Source organism: Squalius cephalus (genome assembly GCF_949319135.1).
Source record: "Squalius cephalus genome assembly, chromosome: 16".
NCBI classification, from domain to species: domain Eukaryota; kingdom Metazoa; phylum Chordata; class Actinopteri; order Cypriniformes; family Leuciscidae; genus Squalius; species Squalius cephalus.
This window is the reverse complement of record NC_137137.1, coordinates 15,606,544-15,634,219: the sequence shown is the minus strand read 5'-3', so window position 1 is coordinate 15,634,219 and position 27,676 is coordinate 15,606,544. Positions and strand designations below refer to the sequence as shown.

Sequence of the window (27,676 nt, the reverse complement as noted above, 5' to 3'; positions counted from 1 at the left end):
AATCACAGAATCCTGGGGGAGTGGGGGAGGTTATGTATCATGGGTTACACAAAAATATTAAGCAGCACCAACTGTTTTCAGCATTTAATTATAAGAAATGTCTCTTGAGCACAGGATCATGTAACACTGAAGACTGGAGAAATGATGCTGAAAATTCAGCTTTGCCATCACAGGAAATAATTACATTTCAAAATATATTAAAATAGAAACCGAATGTAAACTGTAATAATATTTCACAATATTACTTTTTTACTGTACCTTTGATCAAACAAGCATTGGTGAGTATAAGAGACTTCTTTCAAATAAAAATGAGATTTTTTTCACCTCATTTATTATCCACCTGGTGAATCTGTACAGGACTCGGTACAAATATGAGCAATAATTCTAGAGGTATTTGCCTTAACAAGAAATAGTCCATAGAATAGAACATTATGATTTGAAATAGTTTGACAAGTTTTTGCTTGAGGCCTCAGACTATCTGTTGTCCCAGTAGCCCAAAACTACGCAGTGCTTTTTGAAGCGATCGGTTCCTTGCACTGATGATGTCACTGTATCTTCTTCACAAACGCGTATTTCCATCTGCCATCTCACCATGTGCGAGGGGCTCCAACGTAAAGGTTGTATCTGCTCTCTTCACCTCTAAACAAGAGATAGACAATCAGTGCAGGCGGCTCAAAATAGGCCACAGTCTCAGAGGGTACTGATATTGGTTGCGTGTGCATGTACGTATGAATAACCTCTCTTAAACTCACGTGATGGAATCTTAACTGTCTCACAAACCGACCGTGGCACTCAACCCACATCACTATATTGGATCTCTTCCTTCCTGCAGAGATAATGTGAACAAGAAAACACAAAAAACTAGAGTTAGAGTGCAGGAAAAGTGAGAACTTAACTGACGAAAGCTCTTGATAACACAAAGGTTACTGTGTGCATTTAATGACCAATGCATCTCCTTCAAGTTGTTTTATTAGCAAGTATCACTATTAGTATTGCTCATTCTTAGGGATTTTAACAAACCACGAAGTCTAATAAACTGTGATATGTAACTTGTGCTACGGACAGAAAACTGTGCAGCTTGTTGAAGTGAGGAATGCTATAACTTTTTGAACCAGACTTCACCTGGTAGATGATAAAAAAGCTGAAAAAAATCCCATCAAATGTACATCGAAGGAGGGATCTGAGCCATATTTAGAGAACAGAAAGTTTTTAAACACCACACACCATTTTCATCAGAAAATTTATAAATATCATTTTTTATATTCTTTACATCAATAAATATGCTCAAAAGATATTTAGGATTGCATTTAAATTCCCATTCATTTGGACTACACAGTTTTAACATCAACTAATAAACTTTATGTATAAATGTCAGTCGGAAACCGGTAAGAAACATGTATGATTTCTGCACTCAAAAAATCATGGCAAACATTTTCATCAGTTTGGGTTTATTTAAATAATCATATTTTCAAAATGCATTTGTTAAAATTGCTTAGAATCAGCCTACATCTGTTTATTGTGAAATTTACATTATTCAGTTAAAAAGTATGACCATAATGCTATGGTGGAAAAAGCGATACAAAACAAACAAACTGAATTGATTTATGATAATGATATAAACCTCGTTATTGTGTATTTAGAACAAATTAAAGTACTATTACAGAAATCTCATCTGTTTCATTTATGTATGACTGGCCAATATGCAAATTTATTTGTTTATGTTGTGTAATTGTGTAATCCAAATGGATGGAAATTTAAATGCCATTCCAATACATAAATCTTAAATTTGAGTGTACATATTTCTATTCACTTAAAAAGATGTTGATATCTTGGTCAGTAATGGGTGACTTCACAAACACTTGACTGGACTTTGGATAAAAACCACTGTGGTCACAATTGGTGACATATTGGCTTGTTAAGCTCTTAAATAATGAAGATCCCTCCCTCTTTACAATGTATGCATTTGAACTTTAAAAACCCAAAGAATGATTACACACATAGGGTCAGGCCTTGACCTTGGGTTCTCTCTCTCTCTCTCTCTCTCTCTCTCTCTGACCCCAGGTAGACTCTACAGCGTCCTGCAGTGCTAAGCAGTATTGTGTATTATGATGCAGAGTGTTATGAGGAACTGTAGCATTTTAAAATTGAGCACAAAACCCCTAATTACTGTGTTTAATCTTACTTTGTATGAATGGAGGAAAGATAAATACAACAAAGCCCAGTCTAAGATCCCAGAAACACACTCTGCCCTACTGAACACTCCTGAAACTCCAGACACACCCTTTACAGCCAGACACATGACTCAGAAATTAGTTAGAAGAATATTCTTCAAAGTTGTCAGGGCTCTGTTGCACATAAACCGCTTCGCTATATTGCATACACAGTAATACTTGATGCTATTATCACAGCATTTTTGTGAGTGTGTGAGTATAACTCATATTAGTTGATACCAAAAGATCAAAACTCCAGTAAATACTACCTAAGGAGTCAACTGAACAAAAAAGTGAATTCAGCTTATTTCCGCTTGAACTCTTAATGTGGATCACATGCCCCTGATGCAATCTGGGAAAGATCCCTCAATTAATTACGAGGAGGAAACCACAAGATGATTTTGTGTTGGACCTTTGTGGGTTCTCGGTCATGGTCTGTGCTGCACCTGCGTGGATAGCTGCTGAGTCACGTCTTCTCAAAAAAGTTTAGTCATGCTGTCAGTGTTATGCTGAAAAACAGAATGGAAAATGTAACAAACTGAAAACTGACACACATGAGTGGGGTGGCTATAAACAATGATCACACAAGACACAAGTGACCCAATAACCTTTTATGGGATTTTATGGCCAAAACACTAAAGATCAGGTTGCTGATGTGTAAACCGGGCCCGATCATGGTCCCATGAGGCCCCTAGGGATGTCTTTGTCCCACACTCCACATATAGGCCCCCTTAAGGTCGTGAGACACTAAGCCAACCATCAGCCAAAGTTGAGCCATCGTCAAGTGTCTGTCAGCTCAGTTTTTGCAGTGTGTTCCACATTGTCGGTCCTGTCGATTCAGACCCGTCTGTGGCTTTTTGGCTGACTGAGCGCGTTGAATCGGCATTGGGCAGTCAATGAGAGATCACTCTGATTGGCTGTTCAATTTAGCGAACCAGTGCGAGATAAGAACAACAAAAGTGAGTTAAACAACAAAGTCAAGAGTAGGGATGGGTATCGAGAACCGGTTCCATTTTAGAACCGTTTCCAAATGTCCAAGAACAGGTGATTTGATAAGAAACGTGCATTTCGATTTCGCTTACCGGTTCCTGTGTGTGCATTTTAATGTGATTTTAAACCATTAAAGCGCAAAAGACTTACATGCTTGTTTTTTTTTTGCTGCGCACACATCCAAAGCGACGTGCACACCAAACGGCTTCTCATTCCAATTCTGGAATCGATACTTGTTATAAAATTTAAATTTCGATTCCTGTAATCGATTCCTTTGTGCATTTTAATATGATTTTTAACCATTCAAGCGCAAGACCTGAGCACTATTTTCTGTTTTCCGCTATTTTCCGCTCACAAAGTGATTTTAATGTGATTTTAAACCCTTCAAGGCGCAATAAGTCTCATGCGCTGTTTTCTGTGCTGCGCACACGTGCAGCTCTTAAAGTGACAGTAGACTAATATTCCTGCCTCCGTCTCTATAATAACATTAATCAAACAACAAACGCACGGAACATACATTCTAGTTGGCCGTTGACTGTAGTCTTTGTGGTGTTTAAGCGTGACTTTTAAAACACGACAACACATTTGGCTAATTATTTGATATCAGTTTGGTGTGTCATGGCCTTTATCCTACACTATCAGAAAAAAAAATTGCAGAAATATAATTTTTAACTTTTGTAACTTTGTACCTTGTCTACCCCTAAAAGGTGCAATTTAGTACCTTAAAGACAGTCCCTTTAAGGGTACTACCCCAGTGACAAGCTGTTTTTGCACTTTTTTTATCTGACATGAAAGGTAAATAACAGTGACAAATTGGCTCAACAAACTAGAAAATTTGTGTTTTTGTTAAGCTAACATTTGAAAACTACAATTCCCCCAGCAGTCAGCTTGTTCTGAATGTGCTGAGGGCCAAGGGCCCTAGTTGTCAGTTTTGACTATTTATCTGTGGCCTTAGGTTTCTGAGGCCCTCACCCTATTCGCCCTGTTCATAATGCACCCGCTAAATTGCGCTTATTTTGAAATGCACTACTGGGTGATAAAACAAAAAATCACATAACTCATACTGATGCTGTTTTTCTGCAAGATGTCAGCAGGCCTGCCATTTGTAAATCAGAGGGTATTTGAGAACATGCTGTTTTGCGCTTCATGTCCTGAGTATGAAAACATCCCCCTGTCAAACTCGCAAAGCGTCAATGTGACGACTGTGATGTAAAGGTGGTGAACGATAGGACACTTGTGGAAGATCTCAAATTTTAAGCAGGTCACAGTACTTTGTGTACGGTGAGGAAGGAAGCGCTAGTCGCAAAGAAGGGGAAGCACCGAGCTTAGCTGTTTACGTAAAACTCTGCAGTGGAGTGCATGCGCAGTTACTTACGCAGCGTACATAGCAACAGGAAATTACAGTGCACGCGCTTGTTTCCAAGGTAACCGACCTCAGAAAAAACAAGATGCGGTTGAGGGGTGCCCTCAAACAGACCAACAGTGTCCCAAAACACAATGGCCAGCAGCAGGTCTTTTTTCCATTTACCTAAGCATAAACAAGTGTAATAATGAAACGAGAGAGATATTTTAGCTGCTTTACTCCAGTCATCATGGCAAAAACTTTCAAGATCATTTTGTATACACTGACCTTACTTTGACATATGAGGGTAATCTGAGGGTTACACAGTTCATGCTATAAGTCTCAGTGGGTTCCAACTCGAAAACCTAGTGAACTTCCTTTCTGTCGACTGTCAGCATAGACTGCAGCATTATAGGCAGAGCTTAATGCCAGCATGCTGCTAAAATAATGGCAAGATACTTTATTGATCATAAAAATACATAGATACACACATATTGGGTTATTTTTCATCATTTTAAAATGATTCTTTGTTCCAAAACAGTACTGTTTTGGAACAAAGTACCATTCTTTTACAGTGCTTTGCACATATGGTGTTCTAAAAAATGTTCAACGTTCAAGTTCAAAGAAGTTTAACTTTTAAAAAACCTGTTTCTAGACATTGCATTTTTGTGTCTCTGCATTTCACGTTGTTCATGAGCTATAGCTAGACGAACAGATTTGACTGTTGTGCTTGCATCTTTTGTAGCTTTACAGGAACTCAAGCTAAACGTTCACGTTGAGTTTGACATTAACATTTTACTAAGCTAACGGCATAATGCTCTAATAAGCATAAAAATACATGGCACACACATGTAATTTTATAGTATGCTTAAAATAAGCAGCCAATTCAAAGATGGGAGATTCAATTTGCCATTGATTTCAATAGAGTTTGATGCTACCATGATGCTAAGCTAACATATTGCCATTCTAATAAAATGTACACAGCACAAAATGTTTTCTGTCAAATTTGCACATAAGTTTTTACTTTTTAGTATTGAATGATTTTCAAGTAGGCCTATATTTATAATCTACATTTCTCACTTCGTCCGCCATTTTGGATTTATATAATTAAGTTGCCAGCCTCTCAGAACACCCTTTGTGTTTTTAAAATGCTCACTAGGTTTGAGAACAATGCTAGTGCCTCGTAAATGTCATTAAAATTGGGAAGCACAACCAGATTGTCACCTGAAAAGTCTGTTTTGTTTATTGGTTTTTTATTGTTGCTCCTTTTCCGATTTTTTTACTGTGTTAAACTTGTACCGACTAAAAATGTTCAAACATCTGAGGTTTGACATTGATCAAGATTGAGTAAGAACATGAGTCAGTCAAGCACAGTTTTCTTTTTTTTCTTTCTGGAGTTTCCTAAATCTGTTGCTCCCAGGAAATATTCCAAAAGGAACGGAAATGGGAGGAGACAGAACAAAGGGAGGTACGTACAGGAAAAAGAGACCAGGAGAAAACCAATATCATTCCTCATTCATGTTGCAATACACACTATGCGCTTGCCAAAACTCCCCCTATCCAATCCAAATGATTTTACTCTAAATATACAGACCAAGCAGACTTTCATAGATCTTGTGTTTGTTGTCAGCACTCTTAAATGCTAGAAATAATAAGCAGCAGCTGTTTGATACCTGAACCTATAACTGACCCCGAGCCCCAGCTGGAGTTTCGTGTTCGCTGTCTTTTTAAGTGTTTCCGGTACTAAGCCCTGCCCACTTCAGTGTGTTTTTCCCAAGTAGTTGGATGATTGGATCAGCCTGTTCTGTCTTGCCTGTTTTACGTCAAAGTACCACGAGCTAGGGAGTGCCCTGACTCATGCTCACACACACATTCATTCCTGAATAGTGTGAACCAACATACTTGTGAACCACAAACGCATACTTGAGAACACACTCACTTCTACTGTAAGTTTAACCTACAACAGAATCTGATTACACATATGAACACAGTCAGACAAGTTTACAAACACTTTACCAACTGGAACAATACCATTAGTTTCTATAATGACACTTACATGTTCGAGTCATTCATGCTAAATGTTACAGTTTCCTGTTGGTTTACATCCAAACTCATTTGAATACAGATACAGTCCTGAGAATATGCTTTATTTGCAGCATTATTTTGATAGGAAACGATGTGCGTGTCAGTGTCAGATGAATCAGTATTATCACAGGGTTCATAATGACATTTAATGTCAGCACTTCACGAGTGGGCGTGGAAGAATACAGTTTTTAGCAATATGTGATGAAATAATCGATTTTAGAAAAAAACTTCTATAGCCTGAAATCTACCGAATCTGAATTTCCTTTCAACAAGGCCAGAAACGGTTAATAAACTGCTCCCCGCAACCCAAAACATGATTCTAAACTTCTGAATCACCCTGAAAGACAGCGATAGAGAGATACAAATCTATACACACAATATAAAAATACTGTCACATATCGGGATGGGGTGAAAAGGGATGAACTACTTGTCAGATGTGACATGACTGACTATGGACCTTCTCAGACTAGTATAAACCAACACAAACTAGTATATAAATGTAAAAACAAGCTGAGACAACCACAAATCAGTCGCCTCAGACCAGCAGCGTCAGAAGAACGTCATTAGCATCAACTGAAACCTAAAGCAGCACAGAATGGTTATGAAATGTCCTGTGTACTGTATGTACTGTAAGTAGGCCTACATATGAAAGCATGTTTATAGACTTGTAAAAACATTCTAGAAATCCCTCTTGTAAAAACAGTCTAGAAATCCCTTTCGTTTATCACAGAAACAGTCCATCTGGGATAATAAGACTTTGCAAATGTGCTCAAAATCATTTATTTGAAGCTGTGAGGTATTGTTAGGGCAAGGTAATGTTACAGGAAATGCAGGGTACCAGCTGTACTGTGCTGACACACACTTAAGCACGTACACAAGAGAAACATTACAGCTGAAGACTCCTGTCATAAGTAAAGCCTCTCAGCCACAAATTATGTGGTTTAGGAAAGTCTATGGATTTATATCTGCATTTTTTGCACTGTGAACATGCTAACGTGAGGATGGGTTTAGTTAGAAAAGAGGCACAAGTATCTGAAAAGTCACAATTTACTGACTCTGAAATACGTGTTATTAGATTTGCAATGACACGAGTTCAGACAAGTTATTAAAAAAAGTTCTAGTTCGCTTATTGTGAAAGACCCAATCGAAGTAAGAGCCAAGAAGTGAGTTACTAATACTGAGGCGCCCTCCACTGGCCACATGGAGTTTTCTTTATGTGTGTATTGACGTCAGGGATTTAATCACCTGACCTAATATATTCAGAGGGTCACGTCCGCCAATAACAATTGTGATTTTATATATACGCTGATAAATTTCACAGGGCCTGTCACAAAAAAGGAAAAGAAAAGAAATCGGGTGCATTAAAGGGGTGCTATAGGGGTCTTTGGAAAATTCAGTGGGAGTAAAAAAAATAAAGTTTTTAAAATTATTTAACATGCAAATAGCTTTGTAAAAATATACATTTCTTACACACACACACATATATATCATTTGAATATAATTTAATATTTACATATTTTACAAATTATTTCTACATTTTCATTTCTCCTTCCTTACGTACAGTATAAATATAAAAATATGTACTACTGGTATATTTTTCTCCACTGAGATTATTAATGGAGGCAATTTGGATATTTTTTTTATTACGATTTGGTAGTAGGCTATGGTTGGACAACTGAAAATTGTATCTGGGATTCTTAGCGTCAGATTGCACTGTATCACTGAGGAACCTGGTTCAATTTCTTTTAGTCTTAATCCATAATCCCGGTCCATAATCCAGACCTGCATACATTTCCATTGAGTTTTAATTGTGGTATGAAACGTGATCTTAAACTAAATAATAGGATGATGATGAAACTACACCACACTGCACATGTATTTTTGAGTCTGTAATCTATGATTTAGCTTTATTTTAATGTTAGAATTCACAGAGAACTCTTTCATTCAAAGTTTTCACTTCTCTCTTCTCTCACCGTCACATGAGGGAATAAGAACGAAATAGGAACAAAATAAAAAACAGAAGATCATCAGAGATGTACACGTTTATTACCACAGCGTCTGCTCTGCATTCTCTCCGAAAAATAAAATTTCAACTGTCATTACATCCAACTGGAAAGCATACGCAAACAAAGCATATGCTTTTCTTACAAAAAAAAAAAAAACAGATAATAAACATTAAAAAGAACAACAGGATGCGGGGGATTCTTAAGCCTCAAATACAAAGGCCAAAGATGTCTGATGTCTACCAGTCCAAAGATAACTGAAAGACGACAAACAATGACACAGACAAATATATTTCTCTATATATGTGTGTAAATAAAGCTATCAAGAAGAGAGAATTTACATTCTGTGGTCCAGCTACAGGACCAGATTCTGAACGAACATCAACAGCTTCAGAGTGTGAAACATTGTGAACCTCTACAAACAAGAAAAACCACCCAGTAACCCAAAAATGACCATTCTGGACTGGTCAAGCAGCAGTAAAAAAGTCATCACACAAAGCGAAGTCACAATTAAAAGCATTTCAGGCCTCAATACACCTAAAGGCTTCATTTGTTTTGAGGTTACTGCATTTGACTTGTTCACAAATTGTTCAAAAGTAACAGTTCTGCAGCGTGGTTTGATTTAAAGGAAATGTTTATGCCAGTCTGCCGTTAATCTCTCTTGATAATAATTACTATGACAATAATATGATAAAACAGTAAAACACAAAGACAGCTCACTGTCACTGATCGTTTCTCTCTTTGCATTCATTCGGTGCTGGTGTTTTGTTTGTTTTTTGGTTAGTCGGACCCCCTGTGCTCACTGCACACCGTTCAAATCATGTGACAAAAGCCAGAAGCATCTGAACTTATCTGTATTGCAGCTGGGAAATTTTATTTAAAAAAAAAAAAAAAAAAAACCTGTCCCATGAATCACTTTTCTCTTATGGGAAATAGAAGCAAAAAAAACAAAACAATACTGCCACCTGCTGGTTGAGCTTTGCCACACTTTTGTTAAATGAATAATCAATTATTCAGGAATGAGCTTATGCTTAGATGAAAACACTGAGGGATTCGCACTAAATGCTGTTCCATCATTAAAGTTAAACTGCTTGCTTTCCCTTGATTTCCAATGTTAGCTTTAAGTTAAATTTACCCACATTTGGGGGTAAAGACCCATCAAGTGCAGAACATCAGGTCTAGTAAGAAAGCTTGCCTGATTTGAAGTGATTTTAGAATTTTTATTAAATGAAAACTAAAATGTGAGTTCTTGTGAAATGGCCGCAGTTCCTTTTATTGCATTAGGCCTCTGGAGGACCAGCAGATCTGCAAGATTGGATCTGACTGAGGTTTGACATCAGCTCCAGCGTTTTAAATGGCCTGAACATTTTGGAAATGGTATTGACAAAGAAAACAAATGAATGAGGACACAGAAGAAATGCCAGTGTCACCTTTGGCATGCACACAAAAGCTGAGGATGGAAAAAAAAAAGGATGAAAAGAAGACTACTCGTGTCCTCCTCTATTAGGTACAGCAGATTTGTGTGTTGTTCAGCATGTATTATGAGCTCACCTCCTGTGCAGCTCCATCCGAGACCATCACTGATAGTCGTCAGACTTAAAATACAAAATGCCATATGATTGAGATACATGCACACAAAAATTTCCCTTACTTACTGCAGCAATAACAGTCTTTTGGATTCTCTTTTACCTGTATATAACGTCTAGGTAGCAACACCTGAATTGTGAGGCCCTGAGGTTTTAAACGGACACACGTTTATTAGATTGTGTGTAAGAGTGTGTATAGAGGGAGACGACAGCAGTTTGGCAGAGAAAAGCCTCTGTAACACTTCCACAGAGACACTTGGAGAGAGTGAGATGGGCTCAGCTGAGAGAGACAGGTCCAGCTGAGAATGTGTGTGTGTGTGTGTGTGTGTGTGTGTGTGTGTCTCTCTTTTTATTTTCCCACCAATAGCCAGCAGATGGAGGGATAGAGAAAGAGACGGAACGAATGACAGGGCATCAGTGGAAATAGGTGCGGTAACAGACATAAGCACCTGCAGCCAGGACCGTGCACATACACACACTGGCCATCAGGGGGCTCCACGCTCCACTGGCGGGAGCAGGAACAGCCTCTGCGGTGGGAGTCTTGGGCGGAGACCGCGCAGGTTTGGGAGGGGCTTCTCTTGGAACGATTGGGTCGTCGGGTTGTTCGCTTGACAACGGCGTCGCTCCAACCTCACCAGCTGCGACCATCCGTCTGCGTAGGTCCGGCCCGTCAGTGAATGTCTGGGGTGCCCTGGAAAAACAGCAACAAAAAGTGTTTGAATGTGGCTGCTGGGTGTGGATGGCCACTACCAGAGAGAATATATTGGGAGTAGATAAAAGATATTGACAGGCTGACCTGTTTGCACAGATTTCTGCACTGTTTTCTATGATCTCAGTGAAGAAGTGTGTGGGGTCAGAGTTCACCAGGTCGTCTTTGCCGTTAGGAGGATCTATTGGGGGCCGTGGCCTGGGAGGAGGAGTGAATTCAGGGGGGAGATCCTCCTCATTTGATAACTCCTTCCAAGACACCTACTCGCACATGGATACAAACACTTCACTGATCAATACAGCCCACCAGAAATGGGCGGTATGAACAAAATGTTACATATCATGGTAAAAGTATTTTTATGACAGTAAAGGTAGGCCTATATCATATGATGATATAAGTCTTTTTCAGTTATATGATTTAAAAATGACAGGGATTTTTTGGCATTTTATGGACAAATGGAAGAATGATTAATTTTATCATTAAATTAAATGGCAAAAAATAAATCATTCAAATTAATAAATACAAATGTAAAATGGTGCACTAACATTCAAAGTTTGAGGTCAGTAAGATTTTTTTAATGCATTAAAGGTTTAGTTCACTCAAACATGAAAATTCTGTTATTTATTCACCCTCACGTCATTCCAAAACCCATAAGGCTTTCGTTCATCTTCATAACAAAAATTAAGATATTTTTTAATAAAATCTGAGAGATTTCTGTCCCTCCATTTAAAGTTAGACGCTTCGAAAGTTATGTAATGTAAAATAATTCCATATGAATCGAGCTGTTTAGACCTACACTTTCTTTCTTTCGATCTTTCTTCTGAAGAGACACTTCATGTGATGAACGGATTGAATTTAGGCTTTTATTCACATTTATGACATGGCTTGGCTGAATTCCAATGTAGAACAATGTAACAAGCCCTTCAGGCTGTCAAGACCCCTCCGCTTCGCGTCGGGGTCTCGCTCAGCCTGTCGGGCTTGTTATTCGCTATAACGACCGCCTCTCTATACATTATCCCTTACATAAATATTGATCAGCGAACATAAACAGAATCTCAACTGTCCTTGCTTGATGCGTGAGAACAAACCTCATTTGGTTCTTATGAAAGCTTAAATGTGTTGGCGTGACATGCAAGAATGAACCTCATTGGTTCTCGTGCATCAATCTAGCTTGCTTGAGCTTCCGTGACCAAATTTGTTCGCTGATTAAGGTTTATTTGCAAATAAAAGCCTAAATGAAATCTGTGCATCATATAAAGCGATCATATCTCTTTTGAAGTCTGATTTAACCACTCGATTCATGGATATCTTCAAAAAATCTTCATTTGTGTTTCAAAGATAAACAAAAGCCTGAAATTATGTAAATGATGACAGCAAATGACAGATTGTTAGGTGATCTAATCCTTTAAATTGATTAAAAGTGACAGTGAACACTTTTAAAACAATACAACCCTGACATTTTCTATTTCTTTTGAAGTTTATATTCAAAGAATCCTGATGGAAAAAAAATATAAAACAGAGCAACTGTTTTCAACTGATAATAATAATAAATGTTTCTTGAGCAGCAAATCCTCATATTAGAATGATTTCTGAAGGATCATGTGACACTGAACACTGGAGTAATGATGCTGAAAACTCAGTTTTGCCATCACAGGAATAAATTACATTTTTAAATATATTCAAATAGATTATAACAAATAGAGAAATTATTTTAAATGGTAATAATATTTGACAATATTACTGTTTTTATAATAATTTTACCAAATAAAGGTATCCTTGGAAAGCATAAAAGTGACATTTAAAAATGATCTTACAACCCAAAACTTCTGAATGTGAGTGCATCTATCAGCTCTACACCCTGCAACACCCTCAGCAAAGAGTCCAGAAATTAAAAATTTCAGAACACCAAATTTAAACGTTTGAAATATGTTGGTTTCTTTAACATCCCATAGCATTACCTGTACAGACGTGTCTCCCATGATGTACTTGGCACCCTCTATGACAGCGAGGTAAGAGAAACGCAGCTGATCAGCTGTCTGGATCAGACCCATGCGGTATCGTCGCATTTCCAGCAATACCTCCTGGATGCGTACTGATGATGGATCTTCCCTCTGAGACATCTGAGAACACAATAGCAGTTGTTTAGAGGATGTGTGTGTGTGTGTGGGGGGGGGGGTCTACTGAGCTAAAAAAAAAAAAAAAAAAAAAAACTAATCTTAAGTGTGCATGAGAAATTCAGACATCCAGTGTGTACAAGGGAAGTCCAAAGTACTGATACTGCTGTTAATTATCTGAAAAAATGTCAAGCACTGTTGACTTCATTTGCATCTCTGCACTATTTGTTATTTTACTTGAAGTAAGTTTTTGTTTTTTTAATTTTATTACTGGTTGTTTACTGAATACTTGAAGGTTGCATTTCAGTTTATTAATATGTACTGCATATAATATTTATAAATTACACTACTTTTCAAATATTTGGGGTCAGTTAGATAATGTCGTCAATATTCAAGATAAGGGACAAAAATACCTCTATGTCTTTCATATTTATATCATTTAATGTAGTTAATATATTTTTCTCCAAATATCAGCATATTTATAAATGTGAGATTGATTATATACAATAGTTCAATAAACAAGAAATTAATTTTAAAAAAGTCACAGGACTGTTTTGCGTCTCTGCAGGTTAAATGCATTCATGTGGCCTCTGAGCTGCATTAATCAGTCTTTTACACAATGTGTAAAAGCATCTAAATGCCACTTCAGATGCAGCTTCTGTTTCCTCGGCATTGCAAAGATGAATTTTGTTGATACTGATTTCATTTGATTGGTAACAGCCCTATATTGCATCTTATTATTCTAACTGAATTTATTGATTAAATGTAAGAATTTGACACAAAAGATGCATAAATCTAATTAGGTAAAAAAAAAAAAAAAGCCTTTATAAGGATAAAAATGCCCATAAAAGTTTAAAAAAATCAGTTTAAACTTATTCGAAAAGATTATTTCTGTCACTGCTGCAGTCCTAAACCTGCCAAGGTACCAACTCAATAACACACTCAGGAAAATATTGTTTAATTACCGTTATCGATCAAATCCCAGAAAATATTGAGATATAATCTGTCACTATCGCACACCCCTTACTTGAATAGACTTGAACTTAGTCCTGGTCCCCGATGCACAGGGAAATGGTGACACCAGAATAAAAATATTCATGATTCTGAAGCTGAAAATCCAGAATTATGTTAGACACATATGCTTGCACTATGTCACTGAGTACATGCAAATAATGTAGGCCCTTTATTAAAGGTAAAATCAGACATTAGGCAATATCATGATTCATGACCAACAAAATTTTACCCACTGCATTATTATACATTACATTAAATGTTATATATAGTAGTTCAATGTAGTACTGTCACTGAAACATGTTAAAGGGTTAGTTCACCCAAAAATGAAAATTCTGTCAGTAATTACTCACCCTCATGTTGTTCCAACCCCGTAAGACCTTCATTCATCTTCGGAACATAAATTAAGATATTTTTGATTAAATCTGAGAGCTGATCACTCCTCCATAGGCTGCTAGGTGACCGAAACTTGCTGGCCCAGAAAAGTTATTAAAGAGATCGTTAATATAGTCCAAGTGACTACAGTGGCTTAATCTTGTATATCAGGCGACGAGAATACTTTTTGTGGGCAAAAACAAACAAAAATAACGACTTTATTCCACTATTCATTTCCTTCTCTCTGGGCCTCTAGTTGGTTCACGTAGTGTTTTTGCGCAGCGCGTCTGTGTTACACGTCACCACGTAGGCTCACTATTGGTAGACGCTTGTCATGTGTGTGATGCGTGTTGACGTGCAACACAGACGCGCAGCGCAAAAACACTACGAGGCCCAGAGAAAAGGAAATGAATAGTGGAATAAAGTCGTTATTTTTGTTTGTTTTTGCGCACAAAAAGTATTCTCGTCGCTTGATATACTTAAGATTAAGCCACTGTAGTCACTTGGACTATATTAACGATCTCTTTAATAACTTTTCTGGGCCAGCAAGTTTCGGTCACCTAGCAGCCTATGGAGGAGTGATCAGCTCTCAGATTTAATCAAAAATATCTTAATTTATGTTCCGAAGATGAACGAAGGTCTTACGGGGTTAGAACAACATGAGGGTAAGTAATTACTGACAGAATTTTCATTTTTGGGTGAACTAACCCTTTAATATTTTTCCACACACGGTTCACTCGTGCTTTCAATGCCGGCATTCGTTGGATCTCTTACAGACAAGCCACGCGCACACAGACTCTCCTGGTGCTCGCTATGTCCCGCATCTCCCACTATTAATGCACTTACATAAGAATTAAACATAAAATGCTTTAAATAATCATACTACTAAAACTAAATGTGATAGGGTGATTTAAATTATGTTTGTGCTTTCACTTTGAAGAGAGCTGCTCCAACTGTAAATCTGTTCATCGTATAAAGCCATCGTGTCTCTTCAGAAAACTTGGGTTTGGATTAGACTGCTTAACCCTTGTGCATTGTTAGAATTTACATCCTTTCGTTATGTTTGTGGCTGAAAACAGCCACTACTTTAAACTGCTGTAAAAATGTATCAGATAAATATTTTTTTCAAATTTTTTTGCATTAATCTATTAATCAACCTCAGTCCTGCTCAAAAATATTAAATGTTTAAAAAAAATTCAGGATTTTAACTCTTTAAATGCCAAATTCGTAAATGATGTCACTGATTTGGGGGGGAAAAAAACACAAAATTACTCATTTTCAATATAAAATGTGATTGTGGACTGGATTTTTTTTTACCTTTTATCACAGTCTTGGACATGTCAAAGATTAGAAACAACATTGGTTTTGATGCATTGTTAGTTTTTGTGCAGCATCAGATTTTAACTTTTTCTCCCTCATTTACTGTTCGTGGCTGTTTTTGCCCCATTGACTTCCATTATAACCACATTTTTTGATTGCAAAGCCATGACACCATATAATCATGCATTTTTGATTGTTGGTGGTTTTCCCTGTTGGGAAGAGGTAAAATTTGTAATTTTTACTGTTGATAACCAGGTGGCACCATTAACCCTTTAGATAGGCCTGTGCCAAAAAAAGCTTAGTTTCTGGCTTTTACATGGAGTTATATGGAGTATAACAGCATAATAAAGTGTGTGTGTGTGTGTGTGTGTGTGTGTGTGTGTGTGTGTGTGTGTGTGTGTGTGTGTGTGAACTCACCTTGATGCGTCTGAGAAAATCAATATATGCACCTCAGCTCTCAGAACTGCATGGAGTAAACAAAAACAAAGTAAGTGTATTTATGCACCTGCTGCCTTTTGATGGTGAGAAATGCAGACTAAACAAAAACAAAGCAAGTGGATTTAAACGCGTGCATGCAAGCCTGCTGGTCATTTGATGGTGAGAAGAGCAGCAAGCAACATGAGAAAGGGCTTGACTTGTAGTGAAGTTTTAGAGATGATTATGCAGCCTGACCCCTCCAGCGAGCTGCAGGATGTATCGTCTTCTCCCTCTGACACCACAGACTCAGGAGAGTCAGATCCTGATTTGGATGTGGCACCCTCATCATCCACTCTAGCTTCCACTGAAGGCGAGGAGGATTCGGAGGATCCTGGATCTGGGTGGATTGGGAGAAACGGCGAAGTGTTGTTTTCCACCAACGCGGAGACAACTCCCTTTCTTCAGCCTGCCAGAGGCGTGACTCCAGGGCCGACGCGCTATGCCATCACAAGGCATAGTCATACATGTTTGTATGACTGTACAAACATGTATGTGTTGACGCAAGTCATGCTGACAATGAGGTCAATCATCTCCTCCGTAAAAAACAGATTGAACACGGAATCCATGTTCTGGACCCTTGCGAAGGCATAGCGCGTCGGCCCTGGAGTCACGCCTCTGGCAGGCTGAAGAAAGGGAGTTGTCTCCGCGTTGGTGGAAAACCACACTTCGCCGTTTCTCCCAATCCACCCAGATCCAGGATCCTCCGAATCCTCCTCGCCTTCAGTGGAAGCTAGAGAGGATGATGAGGGTGCCACATCCAAATCAGGATCTGACTCTCCTGAGTCTGTGGTGTCAGAGGGAGAAGACGAAACATCCTGCAGCTCGCTGGAGGGGTCAGGCTGCATAATAATCTCTAAAACTTCACTACAAGTCAAGCCCTTTCTCATGTTGCTTGCTGCTCTTCTCACCATCAAATGACCAGCAGGCTTGCATGCACGCGTTTAAATCCACTTGCTTTGTTTTTGTTTAGTCTGCATTTCTCACCATCAAAAGGCAGCAGGTGCATAAATACACTTACTTTGTTTTTGTTTACTCCATGCAGTTCTGAGAGCTGAGGTGCATATTTTGATTTTCTCAGACGCATCAAGGTGAGTTCACACACACACACACACACACACACACACACACACAAACACACACACACACACACACACACACACACACACACACACACACACTTTATTATGCTGTTATACTCCATATAACTCCATGTAAAAGCCAGAAACTAAGCTTTTTTTGGCACAGGCCTGTCTAAAGGGTTAATGGTGCCACCTGGTTATCAACAGTAAAAATTACAAATTTTACCTCTTCCCAACAGGGAAAACCACCAACAATCAAAAATGCATGATTATATGGTGTCATGGCTTTGCAATCAAAAAATGTGGTTATAATGGAAGTCAATGGGGCAAAAACAGCCACGAACAGTAAATGAGGGAGAAAACGTTAAAATCTGATGCTGCACAAAAACTAACAATGCATCAAAACCAATGTTGTTTCTAATCTTTGACATGTCCAAGACTGTGATAAAAGGTAAAAAAAAATCCAGTCCACAATCACATTTTATATTGAAAATGAGTCATTTTGTGTGTGTTTTTTTCCCAAATCAGTGACATCATTTACAAATTTGGCAATTAAAGAGTTAAAATCCTGATTTTTTTTTAAACATTTAGTATTTTTGAGCAGGACTGAGGTTGATTAATAGATTTATGCAAAAAAATTTGAAAAAAATATTTATCTGATAAATTTTTACAGCAGTTTAAAGTAGTGGCTGTTTTCAGCCACAAACATAACGAAAGGGTAGTAAATTTGCCCACAGTGTACTGTTGAGTTTTTGAAAAATTTCAAAGCATTTTCCCAAAATATGTGTCAAAATAAGATTTGTCACCAAAAATCATTCCATTTGCTGAAACACAGAAAAAGTTATGGCCAAATTTAGACTCAAAAATACCCCATAGTGGATGAAAACATCCCCAACAGCACATAAGGGTTAATTGATTATTTTTATGATGCCTTTATGATCTTTTAAGTTTTAGGGGAATGGACTTAAAATGGAGGGAAATCTCTCAGGATTCATTTCTTCATTTATGTTTGGAAGATGAACGAATATCTTAGAGGTTTAAAAACGACATGAGGGTGATTATATGATGACAGAATTTACATTTTTGGATGAATTATACTTTTTTTTTTAAACAGTAAGCTGAGTGTTGGATAAAACTAACTCTATATCGCAAATCATTTCCTTTACATCACCGATAGATATCACATTTTTATGTTGCGACACCCCTAGTAAAAATTAATATTTAATGTCAATTTTGATCAATATAATGCTTTCTTGCTGAATAAAAGTATTGTACTGGCCCCAAAATATTAAATGATAGTGTATTATTAGTGCTATTTATTTTTTTGTTTTATTGAGTGCCAAGGTACCATTAATCATGAAATTTCACTTGGATAACATCATGTGTCAAATGCACAAAGGTCAATGTCATGACTCAATAGAATTTTTGAATAATATAAACTAATATGCTATTGTCAAATACTCAAAGGTCAATGTCATGACTCAATAGAATTTTTGAATAATATAAACTAATATGCTATTGAGTATACTCCTTTTTTTAAAAGTTAAATATTAATAAAAAGCAATTTTGTCCGGCAGATATGGCATCACACAGTTCTCTCACCAGTAGAAGGCAGGTGTCTACGAGGCAGAACGTTCCAGAACGGCCAATGCCAGCGCTGCAGTGAACCACGACAGGGCCGTGATCTGGACTCAGACAGCCCGACTCGCGCACTTTCAACAGGAAGTTGAGAAAAGACGCAGGCGACTCTGGCACGCCGAAATCTGGCCATGTGGTGTAGTGGAAATGAAGAATCTCCCGTGTTTCCTGTGTCTTTAAACACATATGACACAACATTAATCATGGTGAGTGTGTGTTTGTCTGAATTGAGCCTCTAGCATCTGTAATATCCTGAGAGCGTCGAGTCAAGTCAACAAGCCGTCCAGCTATAAAGAACATGGCATTCAACATTTTTTGTCGGGAAACAAGAATTTGGCCAAATGGAAGAAAAATGACTGAGGAAGCACTGCATAAAATCTCAGTTGAAAATAGCAGAATGATAAGTGAAAGAGATTGACAGATGAGCAAAAGCATGACTGGATGAGATGAAATGAAGTGTCTCACCAACAGATTTTCCAGCTCCAACTCTCGTACTGTGTAGTACGATTTCACATCCTCTGAGATCAGAGTAAGTCTGAAGTTTGTGTCCTCAAAATCAGCCTCCCTCTCTTCTCGCTGAGGCCAGTACTGAGCGCACTTTACCTGCAAAACGCACACACTTCTTTATTATAACCTTACAACACAAGCCTCACATACACAACTCATGTACACATTCCATAAGCACGCTAGAAGTGTTTCAGGCAGGTATCCAAAGCGAGTGTGTATCAATGTTACAGGTATGGTACAAAGATACAGGTACGGTGTGTTTCTCTCACCGAGCCTTTCTCTATAACGCGATTCAGCATCACGACCCCTCGGCAGCGCTGCTCCCACACCATCTCCCAGAAGTGACCACAGGTGTTTGGTAACGGACCCTAAGCACAAACACAACTTTTAAAACAAGCTCAACCAGTGTATTTTATTAATAATACATTTTAAAAACATGCATACCATGAATTTGTCCTGCAATAGAGTTTATAAGACTAAGCAGCAGCATTACCATTCAAATGTTTGGGGTCAGTAAGATTTTTTTTATGTTGTAAAATAGTAATATTTTGAAATGCTTTTAAAATTTAAAGTAATGTAATGACTGTTTTTTGTTTTGTTTTTATATATTTTATAATGTCATGTATTCCTGTGAAGACAAAGCTGAATTTTCAGCATTATTACTCCAGTCTTCAGTGTCACATGATCCTTTACAAATCATTCTAATACTGATTTGGTGCTCAAGAATCATTTCTTATTATCATCAATGTTAAAAACATTTGTGCGGATTAATATTTTTGTGGAAACCGTGATACAGTTTTCTCTTTATTCAAAGTTATTCTTTGAATAAAAAGTTCGAAAGAATAGCATTTATTTGAATTTTTTAAAAAAAAGTAACACTATTTGTGTCTTTACTGTCACTTTTGATCAGTGTAATGCATCATAGCTAAATAATAAAAAAAAGAATTTCTTTAAAAAAAACTTACTGACCCTAAAGTTTTTAATGTAAAAAAAAAAACTTCAAGCTTGACATGTTTGGTGAACATGTCTGTACAGTAGTTACAAAATTAGAGTAATTTACAGTAGAGACTTTTCATTTTGCTTGCAGTGAAAACTCATTCACACATGACCTTAAGTTTCAGTAAACCACACATTTGAGCAGTCATTTTTACATGACATTTCGGGTGAGAATGTGTGCTTGTTTTGTGTGTTTGTGGTTGTAGCTGGCAATGCTCTGACTGAACAAGGCTTGCAGGTTGAGACGAGTCTGCTGCCGTCTCAGAGTATCAGTGTGCTAATTCATCTGTATAATAAAGAAACATGTCACGCTGACTCAACTCAAGATTTCACAACATTTCCCAGTGTTCTTTCCAGATACGGGAAAATCTCTCTGGTAGATGCCAGGAGTGTCAAAATGGAATATCTCTGTAGCATATCAGTGTGTGACGTTGGCTGGGGTGTTCACACGTAATACTAACATCAACGCAAATGTCAAAACCAGGATTGGGGGGAAGGGGAGTCTCTGAACAGGGAGTTCCCCCATTACTTGCTAACCTATCATTGTTTTAGTGTAGCTATTCAGGATAAGTCACTGTTTCCTAACCTTTTTATATTATGTATCACTTAAGTCCCATCCAAATTCATTGACAACAAAACAGAAGTGTTACTTTTACTCATATTATACTGTATCATTTAGCACTATTATACACTACACTATTATGCACTACAATCTTTAAACTGAAAATCAGTTTTAAAAAACATGAAATCTATTATTTTATAACTCATTTAGTTTGATTTTATTTGATTGGCTGAGAGACCTGGGTAGGGTTGCACCAGCCGTTCGTAAGTTCTTTCTTAAATTGGAACGTAAAGTCCACACTAGAGGCTTAGTAACTACTAGCTAGTTTGTAACTAACTCTGAACTTTATTCCGTTGCACCATTTGTTCGTAAGGCAGAACGTAGCTAGTAGGTCGTAAGCTCTCCGTAAAGTAATGCGTAGTCGCATAATATGACGTTTAGCCTCGATGATCCAATAGCAGCCTTCAAATACGTGAGCAGATGTTGTGTTGAAATGCTGTGAATTTCAGTTTATCCTTCATTCTTTTGCCTCACGTTACTAACGGTAAAAATAAGTTTCCATTAAATACGATACTTGATCATGAATAGCATAAGTGTTTTTGTAAATAACATTCAGAAACTGTATTTGAAATGAAATGAATAAGGATCAATAAATAAATATTGATACAAAAAACATAAGAAATTACGTTTATTGATTATGACTGATATTTGACATGCACATGGACCGATGCACACAGCGGCGTGCTGTTTAGGATGGGTTCGTGGTAAAGATAGCCGCTAACAAAGTAATCTTTTCACATAATGTTCTCTCTCTTAAAATGTAAGCGAGTGTAAATGTCAGCATAATCATATATGTCTAAAGAATTGAAGTCTGTCAGGTAAAAGAAGAGCTTATTGATGCAGTTCAGTCTGTCTGATATTTTATTCCATCCGTTACTCCTAATCGGAGGCTGCCGTAAATTTTTTGTTTATACGTAGAGTTACGCTTCAACTAAGTTTAATGGTGCAACGCAAAAATATTTAGAAGTGCGTAAATCGTAACTTAGTGTCCATTTACGTCAAAACTAGGCTAAGTTATAACTTACGCACAGCTGGTGCAACCGGCCCCTGGTGCGACACAAATAATAAAGATAATTTCATTTTGTTTTGTTGCTCACTTTAAAGCTACAATGTCATTTTTTTGCTGCCAGGGGTCGCTAACCTTTTATAATAACAAAGGCGTAGGTTGATGACGCATAAGCGGAATTATGGAACTTGCCGTCATGCCGATAGATCTAATAATGTTTATGGATGAGTGAATACATTGATGTTTTTTAACATGCCTGTGGTATGAAGCAGGGCGCGATTGCTAACGAGACAGATATCAGCGCCACACGCGAGTCCCGCGGATATAAAGGAATGAGGACATTTAATTTCGAACTACCAGCAAATGCTGAATTACTACTCACACAGGTCAGTTTATTTGATGAATTAAACTTGTGAGGTAACGCAGCGCCGTTTCACTTGGTCTAACGTTACACTATCATACTGAACAGCATTTGAGTGTGTTGAAAGTTATAATGTTATTCTATGTGTAAGTTTTTTGGCTATATGAGACTAGCAGTAAGCTAGATCAACATTAGAATAACACTGATCACATTCTAACATTTCATCATGTTGAGCTATATAACATTGATTTGTTGTATGTACATTTGCTCAGCTGTCTAATAAAGTTCATGCAAGAGCGGCGTCTCTGTCAAGTCGAAGTTAGTCGTGGACGTGAAGCTCTCGGCGTCACGAAAACGCCACGCCAATATTGACCCTTGTTTTATTTCTCCTTTTGTCCCAAAGTCTGCTTGCCATGGTCCATAATGTTTGGCATAATGTTAATGTTTGAGCGTGCTGCTAGACGTAACGCAGTTGTCCAAGTCTGTCGCCATGGTTACTATGGCAGTACAAGCGGAAACCAGGGATAACGTGGATATTACGTCATTGACATGCGACAATGCCTGGCGACAATGACCAGGGACGAGCCATTATTTAAAATTGGAATTTCTCTGAAATTAAAAATCTTTGGGAACTTTTGGGCGATTGTAAGTACACAACTGCAGAAAATATATCACACTGTGCAAGTGATTTTTGGATATTTTATTACAAAAATCTTACATATTGTACCTTTAATAGTGGCCAAACTTTTGTTTTGTCAAAGTTTTGTCAAGGGCGCTGTGAATTTTAGTGATGGCCCGACGTGAAACGAATAGCGTTCACTATTGCAAAAGTCTATCAATGCAATAAACATTTTATAAAAGCAACAGGGTTCGAGAGGCTAGTGCTGTATCATGAATAAGTCACAGCTGTGAACACCACGTATGTTTACGTTGCTAAGAGTGGTTGTTAGGGGTGTTGCCTAGTGAATGTGATACATAGAACCGTTGGGTGAAGCAATCAGAATCAAGGAATGGAACTAACCGTTTTATAATTTGAATGAATGAATGCTGTTAATGTGTCTGTTAAGACCAACATAAACATTTGCATCAATGTGACAGGTTTTTAAAGGAAAGATGTTCTTAGAGATGCTACTGTAACTAGGGCTGGGCAATAAACGTTATCATATCGAGATTGCCATAAAATTTACATGGATAACGATGATAAACTCATGTACATTTTTACTCTATATGGATTAATCTAACAGCCAGCTACAAAGCAGAAATAAACACGACAACAGCCACACAGTGCATGTTGCTAATAAGTGATTTCTGTGTGAATGAACAGCGTGGTTTCGTCTAATACACAAACTCACACACGTGACGCTCAGTGTTTTCAGCGTCTGCAATCTCAATATATGAGGACATGAACACATGAACTCCAGAGGAGCTTTGAGAGTCACTTCACAAGCTGTCTTCACCGATCAACGATTGATTAATTGTCTATAATCTAAGCAACGTCATCAGAGTGCGTAGTTTTGAGGTGTGTTGGGCTCATGAGTAAAACACGTGCAGCAGACACACCATAAAAAATGTAGTAGCACACCGTAGTTACATATTATAAGTGCATTAATGTCTTCAAGCCATGTAATGGATTTGGTAGGCAGCAGGCTAGCCATTTATTTAGAAACATAATAAACCAAGGGTCCAAAAAAAAAACCTCCAAATAAGTTATTTTACTGAACTTAAGAACTATTTACTTGTGTAAACGCCACAATAAAAGTACATAGTATAAACAGTAATAACATCCTGGTGGATGAGTGATGATCTTCCAGTGCTGTTTTAACTGTGCGATCCTATTCTATGGCGCATTATAAATTAAGACCTGTCAATCTGAGCTATCAAACCAATCCAAGCACGCTCCAGATATGAAACAGTGTCCGATTGGTCTCTACACATCGTCCCTATCCACTATATCCACCCACCCCACCCAAGATCCATTGGTTGTACACTCAAATGACTTTGGAAAACAATGCATCATGATTGCGACACAATCGGATCCTAGAAGTCCTATAGCTTTAGCCAAGCAGCATGTCATGTCACTCCGTGATCTACACATTGTCCTATGTTTTTTTGGGGGGCTCATTCGAGACCACCTGCTCAAAATAAATATATGTGATCTACTATGATTTATTAAGGCTTTGCAAAGTTACAAACAAAAACTTGGTCCAAAAGCATTATGTGTAATCGTACTACACTGATATATGACACAAGTCTATCTGTTACATACAATGATATTACAGATCACATTTTCATATAAAGCAGGGGGGTTTTTTCACGCAATGAAAATGGAGCAAATATGTCAGCAAATTTAAAAGCACTTGTTAAGTGACGGTCATATTCCCTATACTCACTGTAAAGCCAAACTTCTAAGCTTTAAAAATGACACCGATTTAATATTGGCTAATCAAGTGGTTAAGTAAAGTGACAACTTAGTAACGACCCTTGCTTCGGATTTAAGAGGTTAAGGTTAATGATTAATTAATTAATTGATTGTTAATTTAAACAACAATCGATTATTATAACATATGTATATTGACATCTAATCTCTTTTCTATTTACTTGTGAAAAAAACTGACAAAGATTTGCACTTTTCTAAAAGTGCCAGCTAAAATAAGAGTGATTTAACATTTTCATTCACCTGGCATTTTTTAAGCATTGTAACACAAATCCCATGCGAAAATCACATTTCTACACTGAACACTTTTGTTGTTGTGAACAGGCATTAATAATCCACATTTTAAAATCTTAAAAAGTAATAAATAATGAACCATAAAATATTCAACTATGTGAACTTGACAATATTTTCCACAGGATATATGTCCCTATTACTATGTTAATAAACTCTTCAGTGCCTTTACACCATCTGTTTCATCCTCATGTGTGTGTGTGTGTGTGTGTGTGTGTGTGTGTGTGTCAGATGTCATGCAGGTGCAAATACAGCGTCAGATTCCTCAGCAGATGCAAATCTGGGGTGTAAGTGTCAGTATGTCACCTGAGTTAGTATGTAGTTTCTCTGAGCTTCATCCACTGAGATCAGACTGGCATTGATGTAGTCATTATTGCCGATCTGTAGATGAATACGGCTGTGGTCAACTGTGAAAAGAGAGCGAGATTAAGCTGTGGGGCACATCACCCATGATGCTTTGCAAATTCAGCGGTGGAACGATTCTTTTTCAGGTCCTGTTCTCAGTTCCCCACAAGAGAGAAAAACATCTTCCTGATGAAAACACTCAATTGAAACAGATAAAACACACAGGCATTTATTTAATGTGGTGTTTTGCGAGCTGAGGACCTTTTCAGGTTGTTGTGGAAAAAGAAAAAGACTCAGAGAAAGAGGAAACCACAACAGTGTCGCTCTTTGTGACGGAAGAGTTAAAAAAGGGAGAGAAAAAAAAAGACATGACATCTTCAGTGTGAAATGACTTTAACAGCTCGCTGATAACAGGCCCCTTCCGTTAGGTGTCACTCACTGTGTCGAACAGGGGAAGCGGCACACTTACATGGGCTGACGTCTCTGTAGCGATTACGACTTCTGTTTTCTGGAAGTTTGGCGATCTTGCATGGTAGGTCACTGGACTGCTGCCTAATCTCCTGCAGTAAAACAGAAGTCTATGAGATGAAAATGCTTCAATCTGTTAGTGAAACAAATATGTGGCAAATGATTTGCTGGGAGAAACTATATGGCACACAGTTATGATGGACCACCAGCATCCAGCTTAGGATGCCATTCATTCATCACTGTTATTACAAAACTGCAAGTGAGTCAGAGAAGTAGATAAAGGTGGCAATCCAACTAATAACAGACTTCCTCTCATAACAGACGACCTCATTCCCACCATATCTATTTTAGTCTCCGTTTATAAATGACAAATTCAGGTCATCTCTTTAACTTGTCAAATCGTTTTTTTCTGAGTTAACGTAAGCAGCGCGATCTGAGCTGTCAAAAAATAAACATCAAATCAAATAAACAAAACAAACTTGTTTTGGGTTGTTATGGATATTTATATCATCATAATCAAGTATGAAGCACCAGAATCAGTTCTTTACCTGGTAAACGGCGTTCCAGTTCCCGAGCTCATCGATTTCCCGAAACTCGGCTTCCATTGCCGCGTGTGTTCCGCGACGCTCGATAGATAGCTTCCGGACAATACTATTAATTATAAAGTTGATATCGAATCACATAAAATGAAATTACTTTTAAAGTCTGCTTTAATTTTCTTACAGAACGGTTCTAATGGTACTGTTGTGTCGCCCTTACCGGAAACACGCTGCTCGCTCCTCCCGCAGCACGGCTCTCTGTTCTGCGTCGTGAAAACGCCCCTCTTTCCTCACAATAACCAATGAAAGACTGTGAGTGGCCACGAACTCAGGGTAAAGACTAATCAGCTCAAAGTAGTGGGGCGTGGCAACCACTTCGGCCAATCATACTATGGAGAGTTACCGCTTTATTCTTCTGGGCTCTGTAGTTTTGTAGTTCGGGGAGTTTACGCTATAATACGCATGTGCGTATTTAGATTTAGAAAAGTGCATCAAGTAAAATGGATTATATTACAACCCAAACTTTCTCTTTACAGTATTAAAAGTGGAATAAATTAAACTTGTATAGTTATTTTTTTTGCAAGAAGCATTCAATAAAGTAAATGTGATATTTTTTAGCCTATATGTACATTTTAGAATATGAGGTGTTTTTTTGTGAATTAAGGCTTAATCTAAAAAAAAAAAAAAATCATATTATTTTTATTTAATACAGTGTTTAGGTTAAAATAGAGCAACGTGATTTAAAATCTAATGCATATCAGTGCCATCTGGTGGGATAAATAAATAAAATAATATGTGTAGGCCTACCATATGCCATATCATAGTGTAACCACTAGATGCCATGTATATACACTGCTCAAACAAATAAAGGGAACACTTTTTAATCAGAGAATAGCATCAAGTCAGTTAAACTCCTGGGATATTGATCTGGTCAGTTAAGTAACAGAGGGGGTTGGTAATCAGTTTCAGCTGCTTTAGTGTTAATGACATTAACAGCAGGTGCACTAGATGGGCAACAGTGAGACAACCCCCAAAACAGGAATGGTTTTACAGGTGGAGGCCACTGACATTTTTTCCCTACTCATCTTTTCGGACTGTTTTTCACCAGTTTTGCATTTGGCTAGGGTCAGTGTCACTACTGGTAGCATGAGGCGATACCTGGACCCTA

General features: G+C 37.7%; 1 protein-coding gene and 1 long non-coding RNA gene across 3 annotated transcripts in view; one reads left to right on the top strand and one right to left on the bottom strand.

The window, feature by feature from the left end:
- Positions 1–18,991, top strand: part of LOC307173663 — a 73,179-nt gene extending 54,188 nt beyond the window's left edge. The window contains exon 5 of the long non-coding RNA XR_013823895.1: positions 18,879–18,991. This is a non-coding gene — a long non-coding RNA (uncharacterized lncRNA). The remainder of the gene's footprint in view (positions 1–18,878) is intronic.
- On the bottom strand, positions 69–26,804 carry ptpn1 (protein tyrosine phosphatase non-receptor type 1). 2 transcript variants are annotated; one of them, XM_079896944.1, is made up of 12 exons: positions 26,729–26,804; positions 26,518–26,620; positions 25,971–26,061; positions 25,463–25,563; positions 19,716–19,814; positions 19,405–19,542; positions 18,904–19,113; positions 12,884–13,045; positions 11,013–11,185; positions 10,666–10,907; positions 753–826; positions 69–639 (listed from the first exon to the last, which is right to left on the bottom strand). In XM_079896944.1, the coding sequence occupies exons 2-12, from the start codon at positions 26,572–26,574 to the stop codon at positions 634–636; spliced, it is 1,353 nt and encodes a 450-aa protein (XP_079753070.1). In that variant the 5' UTR covers positions 26,575–26,620; positions 26,729–26,804; the 3' UTR covers positions 69–633. The 2 variants fall into 2 exon arrangements, with proteins under 2 accessions (XP_079753070.1, XP_079753069.1); XM_079896943.1 differs by lacking the exons at positions 69–639; positions 753–826 and having other exon boundaries at positions 9,531–10,907; positions 26,729–26,792.
- Between the last annotated feature and the right edge of the window lie 872 nt (positions 26,805–27,676).

Excerpts from the sequence above, each read along its gene's own strand:
- ptpn1 (XM_079896944.1), bottom strand. The coding sequence starts at position 26,574 with ATGGAAGCCGAGTTTCGGGAAATCGATGAGCTCGGGAACTGGAACGCC. Across the intron at positions 19,815-25,462 it reads GAAACTACATACTAACTCAG|GGTCCGTTACCAAACACCTG; the intron begins GTGACATACTGA and ends GTTTGTGCTTAG. Across the intron at positions 11,186-12,883 it reads TGGGAGACACGTCTGTACAG|GTGTCTTGGAAGGAGTTATC; the intron begins GTAATGCTATGG and ends ATGTGCGAGTAG.